Source organism: Arvicola amphibius, chromosome 10 (genome assembly GCF_903992535.2).
Source record: "Arvicola amphibius chromosome 10, mArvAmp1.2, whole genome shotgun sequence".
NCBI lineage: Eukaryota > Metazoa > Chordata > Mammalia > Rodentia > Cricetidae > Arvicola > Arvicola amphibius.
This window is the reverse complement of record NC_052056.1, coordinates 10,677,021-10,686,086: the sequence shown is the minus strand read 5'-3', so window position 1 is coordinate 10,686,086 and position 9,066 is coordinate 10,677,021. Positions and strand designations below refer to the sequence as shown.

General features: G+C 43.5%; 1 protein-coding gene across 1 annotated transcript in view; it reads right to left on the bottom strand.

The window, feature by feature from the left end:
- Window positions 1–4,089, bottom strand: part of Rwdd2b (RWD domain containing 2B) — a 4,458-nt gene extending 369 nt beyond the window's left edge. The window contains exons 1-5 of the mRNA XM_038345543.2: window positions 3,934–4,089; window positions 2,627–2,853; window positions 2,474–2,541; window positions 1,992–2,354; window positions 1–971 (exon numbers count right to left, since the gene is read on the bottom strand). The exon at window positions 1–971 is cut by the window's left edge and continues 369 nt beyond it. Coding sequence (XP_038201471.1) covers window positions 737–971; window positions 1,992–2,354; window positions 2,474–2,541; window positions 2,627–2,833 — 873 coding nt within the window. The 5' untranslated portion in view covers window positions 2,834–2,853; window positions 3,934–4,089 and the 3' untranslated portion in view covers window positions 1–736. The remainder of the gene's footprint in view (window positions 972–1,991; window positions 2,355–2,473; window positions 2,542–2,626; window positions 2,854–3,933) is intronic.
- Between the last annotated feature and the right edge of the window lie 4,977 nt (window positions 4,090–9,066).

The following is a 9,066-nucleotide window of genomic DNA, read 5'->3' as shown; positions in this document are numbered from 1 at the left end:
GGAAATGCAAGCTGAACCACCAAAATTACCTTCACATATAATTTATTGTGCAAAAGTTCCTGTGAATAACTTTTGTTTTGTTTGTTTGCTTGTTTTAGACAGAGCTTAAGTAGCCCAAGATGGCCTTGAACTCCTGATCCTCTTTCCTCTATTTTCCAAGTGCTGTGATTACAACCGCGTGCCATCACGTCCAGCTCACGTCAAAAGGTTTCCACCATGTTGGATAGATGGTTCAGTGGTTAAAAGTATGCATTGCTCTTGTAGAGGACCCAATTTTGGTCCTCAGTACCTACAATGGGCAATCCACAACCTCCTGTAACTCCAGCTCCGGGGGCCCGATGCCCTGATTGTATGTATATGTGCATGTTTATGCATGCACCTCTGAGGAGGAAGGACAGAGGCCATCAGACAGGCTGACGTTATGAGTTCGAGGTGATTATGAGCTGCCTGCCGTGGGTGCTGGGAACTGAACTTAGGTTCTCAGTGATAACAGTATGTGCTCGTAACCTCTGAGCCATCTCTCCAGCCTTCTCTGTTAGAAATGGAAATTTTATAATTTGGAACTCGGTTCTTCTCTCAGTCACAGCATGTTTTAACTGATGCTTTGCAACCATATTACAGTTTGTCCTATGCTCCCACGCCTATAGCATTGTGGAATGGAACATTAAAATTCAAGAAAGAATGGGAAGAAACAAGCAAAAGAGGAACAGTGACCCTCACCCCCCCACCCACTGAGTCACTGCCCTTCCACACCAAAGAACATCTGGAAAACACCCCCACAACCCCTGGCATTTAGGAACTGATACAGCTGACCAAAGTCCATGTGATTTCCTCTGGCTCCATGGACACTGAAGGCCTTCTCCTCAAAAGTGGAAAACCTACGTTGTTTCTCCATTCCATCCTTCGTACCATCAAACGGCATGTCTTCTCGATGGCGAATTAAAATTCTCTTCCAGTTCAGTTTTCTGAGTCTGAAAAACAGGTTTTCAAAGTAGGAAATTTCAAAATAGATTTTCCACAGCACTGAGAATAGAATTTATAAGATATACTTCTCAGCATTGTGGGTGGTGGTACATGTATTTAACCCCAGCACTTGGGAGGCAGAATGCAGATCTCTGTGAATTGAAAACCTGGTTTACATACTGTGTTTCACACTAGCCAAGGGATATGGTGAGACCCTGTCTAAAAAAACAAAACAAGCAAATTATAACAAAGGGACAAAGAACAACTGACCAGTTCCAGTTCATGTTCCTGTAAATAAGGAGGTAATCTCTCGGGAGCTTATTTTCATCAGATGGTTCTGGTTATGATCCCATCTGAACACTCATTGACTGTCATCATTATGATCTTCCATTAGAATTTGATTTTTAATATTTAATTATTTTGTAGGAGGGTTCTGTGAATCTCAGGCTGGCCTCTACCTTAATATGTAGCCAAAGGTGGCACTAAACTCTGGGTTCTCACACTTCTACCTTCAAAGGGCCAAGATGTGTGACCACACCTCCATGCCTGGGATAAATGGTGCGAAGGACCGAACCCACAGCCTTGTGCATGCCAGGCAAGCGCTCTGCCAACTGAGCTACAAACTCAGCCACTGTCACACCTATTTCAAAACAATACAAATGGTTGACTCTTAAACTGCTTAAGAAACTTCTCAGAAACTAAACAGAGGAACAAGACAAGTGGTTATCCTAATCCTCAAAAAGAATTCCCGTTTCATATGACAGAAGAACAGATTCATGGACACTGATAGGTCCTAGATGGCATCGGGGGAGGGGTTTAATTTATTCAGCATGTATTACAGAGTGTGCATTGTGCTAGGTGAGGAGGGTAGTATACGTGTGTCATTATATATGACTTCTGCCTTACGATCCACTTGAGACTTAATCCCCGTGAAGATAACCCCCTGGGACATACTTATTTCTACAACTCAAGATTCATCTTTCAAATTATAAGTAATGATGTGATATCTAATATAGGTGAAGGCGCACCTTGACCAGAATTCTTCGCAAGCACTCTGTGGGCCTTCTACACACACCACACCGGGTTTCCCAGGAAGGCTAAAGCCAGATAGGGCCAGTTCCTTTGCCCACTCCAGGATGTTTTTTCTTTTGCATTTGTTGTAGATGTGATGGCTGTAGATCCAGAGTCTCGTGAAAGTGAGCTCCATGGGCTGGGCTGGGCTTTCCTTGGCAGGGGAGGGGGAGGCATCCCTGTTGACATAGTCAGAGGCATGCTCTCTAACCCAGTCTGTGGCATTCAGTACACAGACCTCTCCAAGACAGTTCTTCTGCAGGTATGCCAGCAGATCTGTGTTCAGCTGAGTCTGCTGGGATCTACTCAGTGATGCTGATCTGATGCAAGACACAAGGGGGGAAAATAAGTCAATTTTCTTAGAAAACAAAACAAAACAAACACAAGAATTGCTTTTATTTGCACATTAATTTTGACCTGCACAGTTTCTCCAACATACCTGACAGTGATTTCAGGCAAAACTGTAGGGTACTTAAAGGGAAGAAAGCAAGACAGAGAAAACATCACCTGAGAAGAGAAGGGAGAAAAATGCTATAAGCATTGTTTTAGGTCTTGCCGTGCTCCATTTCTTTCCAAAACGGAACAGAATTACCCTTGCTTCCTCAGAGAAGTCCAGGTGCATATTGATTGTAAAGTATACTTGTGATGACCGGTCCTGCATTGTCCTCTTCTCAACACAGTCTTTCAGCTCTGCTAACGCCAGCTGGTCGTTCACTATGAGCTCATTCTCACCTGGGAACATACTGGCCAGGAGGTCTAACTCAGAGAGCTGGGCCTCTGCCTGTTCTAGCTCAACCATGCTGAGACATCTGCAAGCTCCTAAGGAGTTACGAAAGAGAAAGGATTTATGCACAGTCTTGGGAAAATTCAATAGAGCCCATGGGCATTTCCTTTAAAAATACTTAATTCCTTCATAAAAATAAAAAAGTAGCCCAAGTCTTTTCCTCTTCCATGTATTCTATTCTAATATATGAAAATTCTACTTCCATATGTTGTATTTTAGTCTACTGTCATGTACATGCTAAAGATCAAAACAATGAGGCAGTGCTAGACACAGCTTAGTAATTAGTAGTTAGGAGTGATCCTGCTGCCCCAGGGTTTGGTCCCTAGAAACCATGTCACATGGCTCACAATGGCTTGTAACTCCAGTTCCTGGGACTCCTATGCCCTCCTTGAGTACCTGCAGACACATGGCATTCTGTGACACAAACGCATACAATTTTTTTTTTAATTAAGTAAGAGACAATCCATTGAAATCCACAAAAATCTATGCAGTAAATTTCTGGTTACAACAATGGCCATTCTCATAGAAGAAAACAAACTATGTAGTCAAAAAGCCAGAAGATACATCTAGAGGAGTGACTGTGACCAGTCACACTGGAATCAGGATGAACTAAATAAGAGAGTAGTAAGTATTTTGAAAACTCCCGGTTGTGAGTTTCTCCGCCTATGCAATAAGCCAAATTCAGGCAAATTAATAATTAAAAAGTTTAATAAACAGACATTTCTGGCTCAAGACTTAAGCGACTGCTGTAAAAAGGTAAATGAAAATGTGAATTTCCTCAATGGGGACACTTTTCCATTTTTAGAAAGGGTCTCCCAGGATAGCCTACAATTCAGAGACCCGCCTCCTTTGCCTCCCAACTGCGGGTCCTCGCTGGACGATTTAAGGAGGTCGACCAAAGAGCGGGTCCCAACGCGTTAACACAGCTGTCACGCAAGCAGGCACAGTGACACTGATTGGGCAGCCGCAGATTGTGGGCGGGGCCAGGAAACACCGAGTTCGATTCTGGCCAATGAGGGGGAAGGCTGCTTCCTCGGTCGCCCGTTCCAGCCCCCCCTCCACCCGTGGGGAGATGCTTAGTTCCGCTTAGCAGGAGCACCCGGTGCCACACTCACCCAGAGTCGAGACTGCCGCACGGCCGACACCCCGTGGCTGGAGGCACCCGCAGCTCAGGTCTCTCCCCCAGAGAGACTAAAGAGAACGGTGCGACCTTTGAACCCTTCCTGAGGGAAGCCAGGACAGCTCTGCGGGCAGGCGCCTGCGCGTGAAGACGCAAGTCCCGGAAGCAGGAAGTTTCTGGCTTCTTTCTTAGTTTGATGTCTGGGGGCAGCAAAGGGATACTTTGACTCCCCAGATGCTTCATGGTCCGGGTTTTTATTCTTAACACTTTTCCAGACCGGACTCATTGCCTTAGGGCGCTGGGGCTGTGGCAGTGCTCCTGGACCAACAAGGGACGTCGGCCAGCAAGCACCAGAACAAATGCTGATCAGAGCGAGCCAGGATTCTTGCTAATGCCCGAGAGTCTAGAGCAGAAACGTTCAGTAGCGTACACAGGGAAGACAGTATTGTCATCCTCTTTTCGTTACGTGACCCGTCCCTGCTCCAACGAGATTTTCTCTGAAGCTAAGCAAATTTTACAGCCGCCAAGGTTGCAGGTTTCTACTTAGAACCTGAGCCTTTAGCAAACAGTTTGGTGTATGCTAAGGGGATATCGGTGGTGGTCACTTCTCAAGAGAGGTTTGCTTTTCCAGAAAAGGGGGAAATTCCAGGCTTACAGAAGCGTTTAGTAGTTGAATTTCAACTATGTTAAAAGCAAAACTCGGACGTAGTCTGTTTTCTTACTCTTAACAACTCTTTTCTAAGTAAGGGCTGGAAAACAGTTCATAATCTCTAAGAAATAAAGACCACCATTCCGACTGACTTTTCCAGAAAACAGTTAATGGTCTCTAAGAAACAGAGACTACCATTTCAGCTGACATTCCCAGACAAGGCAAACTTTACTCTTGCACACTCTCAGAAGAACAAACACAGATGGGAGGTGCATGTGGTTTTTATCTAACTCACGTGATGACTGTCTTTCTTTCCCATTGAATGGGGTCCTACTTCATAATCTTAATTCAGATAATCTGAAAACAACTGACACATAGAAAATGAAGAAGGAAGGGAAAGGGGGTCCCACTACTCCAGGTGATCAAATTACTGGAATAGAGCAGCTAGCCTTCATGTAAAGAAAACTTTAAATGGGTGGACAGAGGAGTGTAAAACATTGTCTAAAAGTCTTACAAGGTGGGGGATATAAAACGATTTGAATTCCTTGTTCAAAACACAAGAAGCACATTTGATGTTTCTTCCAGTAGGCTTTTAATCCTATGAAAATGAAGCTCGTTGCTGTTCTGCTTTCTTCAGGAGCTTTGCGGTAGTGTTTAATGGAGCCAACATAGGTCCACTGGAGCAATTTTTATCTGTGCACATGTGCACAGATGGGATTAAGCAGTGGTGTCAAGAATTACAAATTCTGGGTTTGTAGAACCTTCCTGTTTGTGGTGATTCTTGTCTCTGAACCACCCAACAGTAAAGCAGTAGAGATGTGGCCATGTGGATTGAGGTTGACTGTCCTGGTTTGTAACCAAGCTGGGAAGCAAATGAACAAAAGAAGTAAAAAAAGGAGGGACATAATTGGTCCTAGGTACAGTGAAAGTTTATTGTAGATTTAAAAAAAAAAAAAAGGCCAGAGGCAGAGCCTTCTGTGAGAGTCCAGAGTGAACATGACCATGAGCAGGGCTATGTGAGGAGAGAAGGAGGAGAGAGGGGACAGAAGAGGCCAACCAAGAAGGATGGCTGAACCAAGAGACTGGCATAGCCGAAATAGCTGAGTTATGCAGGGGCCAGAGGTGGGGTTGGGGTAAAGCCCAATGCCTGAGCTGGAAAGTTAAGGGTAGGGGGTGGGGTATGCCAGCCAGAAGGGCCCTGAAACTGGTAAAGACTGAGGGATGCTAGGAGAACCTAGTGGCCAGCATCTGCTTTGAATGTCAATGGGAACCTTAACCACTTGTCCCTGAAGAACTCTCAATTTATAATCCATATTAATAAAAGGACAGTGAAGGGTGCTCCAGTGCTAAGATATTTTTAAAAGATTTTCTTCCTTATCCAACTATATGCAACACACTTTTCTTTATATGTATTTTCTTCATTTTAGAAATGGCTTGTAAACATTTGTCATTCATTGGTAGTAGATGTCATCGGTAATTTCAGAACAGCAACAAAACCCACAAAGATAACGCTTCATAGCAGCTCTCTAGCTCCATCTTGGAGGAGGTGTGGAGAGAGGAATCACCTTCGCAGCCATCCCACCCCACCCCACCCCACCCTTAGCAATGCCCCAAGTGAAACTAGCAGCTGCTATCTAGTAGGAAATGCTATTCTGCCTGGTGGTGGTGGAGCACACCTTTAATTTCAGCACTCAGGAGACAGAGGCAGGTGGATCTCTCTGAGTTCACGGCCAGACTAGTCTACAGAGCTAGTTCCAAGACAGCTAGCACTGTTATACAGAGAAGCCCTGTCTCAAAAAACAAAAACAAAAAAACAAATGCAAGCTCTGCCAGTAGCTTAGGCTTGTTTCTAACTAGCTCGTATAACTTAAAGTAACCCATATCTTTCTATGTTCTTTTATGTGGCTTGGTTACCATTATTCTGTAGTAGAAGCCCATGCTGCTTCTACTGCATCTCCTGGTATCTCTGCCCCTTTTCCTTCTATCATCCTCTGTGCCTGGAAATCCTGCCTAGCTATTGGCCATTCAGCTTTCTATTAAACCAGTAAGTGCACAAAAAGATTATTCCACAACAACCTATTACTATCTCGCTATTAATAGGTTTTGAACACCACCACCTCCATAATAAGTTCCTTTGCTGATTGAGCAAGCCTGAGCAAGCTGAGTTGAAAAAGTATAACAACAGGTATATTGAGGAGAGCAACTCCTGGGCAGGTTCTCCAGCTCCAGAGATAAGAGGCCTAGGAAGTTGTACACCTGAACTAAAGCAGGGAGATTTTATAGGTTGTAGGTTAGGGGTGATGACTTGTCCACTACAAGCTGAGCTTGTGTCCAAGTATGGTCAAAAGCTGACCACTTAGGTGGGGACTCATGTGGCTGTTAACATCAGGAAAGGAAGCTGAAATAGCTGCCAAGAATGAGGAGCTGGGCTTTTTGGTGCCTTTCCTTGTTCAGAGACTCTAAGCAGGCAGGGTTTGGAGAGAGAGAAAGAGAGAAATGGGGTTTTCTGGACCATACAGGAACAAGCTGGAGGCTTGAAGTAGACAGTTATGATTGCCTATCACTATGACCACCTTGCAAACAAGGCTTTGTTTCAGGAGATTACTGTGGGATGTTTTACTCTTTTGACTTTTCTGGGGGGTCCACCACCCAGCTCCCAAATAAATCACACAGTGGCTTACTCTTAGTTATGAACGCCTGGCCTTAGCGTGGTTTGTTGCTAGCCAACTTTTCTTCTGTTATTCTGACTACCTTTTTCCTCTGGCTTTTATCTATCTTCTGTATATCTTTCCTTCTTACTCCGTGGGTAACTGATATCCTCATCTTTCTCCACTCAGCTCATTTCTCCTTCTATTTATACTCTCTGCCTACTAATCCCACCTATCTTTGCTCCTGCTTTGCTATGGGCCATTCAGCTCTTTATTAGGACCATCAGGTATTTTAGACAGGCAAAGAATCACAGCTCCACAGTTAATCAAATACAGCATAACAAAAGTAACACACCTTAAAATAATATTACCCCAACAGGGGATTTTTATAACTAACTTGTTATGCTTAACCTTCTTCTTCTATAACCCCACCAATCTGCCTGCCAAATTGCTCGTTTGGAAACTCCCTATTTCTGAACTAGAAAAACCTTGTCTTTCTCATGTCCAGTTCTGACCTCTCAAACCCCACCTTAGAGGGAGGCAGCCTATATACATGAATAAAAAGGCTTGCTTTAATTGGCTATTTTGATTTGGGTCAGTGGTCTCTCTCCTCAAATCTTTGGGACTAAAACAATGATCTAGGTGTGAGGTCCAAAGGAAACTCCACTTCCTCAAACTCCAAGAAGCAGAAATGAGCTTAATTTTATCTATTTCTGGTGATTAAATAAAATGCCAGTATTCCTCAGAAACTTATGAAGCCGGTTCCCCTCACAAAAAGGAGTTATTTCCCTGACCTCTGGCAGAAGGGATGTACGGCTGCCTGTATAGCATATCAAGATCAAGCTCATGTGGCGCCCTCTCTCTCTCTCTCTCTCTCTCTCTCTCTCTCTCTCTCTCTCTCTCTCTCTCCCCCTCCCTACTTCTGCTTCTCTCACTATGTTTTCTCTGTTCTCTACCTTCTGCTCTTCTCCCTGAACTCAAAGATAGCCTTGGCCATGTCCATGCTGACCATGTTATCTACTTTTCCTCTCTGTTCTGGATTCTTCCAGATGCCTCTGGCTGTTCTCGCTCTCATATCTATCTACAATTAAAAATCTTTCCCTTAACTATATCATGGAGGAGCGGTCATGTCTTCAATTTATGCACTAGGAATCATCATGAATATTTTGTATCAGTGTCGTCACAGCTTATGAAAAGTAAATTGCAGGACTGGAGAAATGACTCAGCAGTTAAGAGCACTGGCTGCTCTTCCAGAGGAACCAGGTTCAATCCCCAGCACCCACACAGAAGCTTGGAACTGTCTGTAACTCCACTTCCAGGGGATCTGACACTGTCACACAGATATACATGCAGGCAAGACACCAATACACATGAAATAAAAATAAATTAAAAAGAAAAATAGATTGCATAATGTCAACAGTTCTCTGAAAATACAGAAGCATAGAGTTCAATGCTTTTTTACTTTTTAGCTAAAAATGAAACAGCCATATTAAATGTGTATTTGCTTTGTTTTGACAACTGTACACATCTGTGTTACTCATAGTCTATTAGGGTCACCTCCCAAAATTCCTATATTTTCTTTCTTAGTTCTCACTCTTCTCTAAGAGGAACTGCTGCTCCCTCACACACTTTGTGTGATCTAGAACTTAATACGGTCAGACCAAACAATAAGTGCATTTTTCTTTCCATATACTGGTTTACAGTTATTTATATTTCTACTTTCACTTCTGTTTCTTCAGTATTATGTTTTAATTTTATTTATTTTTTGATCATGTACTTGGATGGCATGGATGTGTACCATGGCTCGAGTATGGAGGTCAGAATACAAACT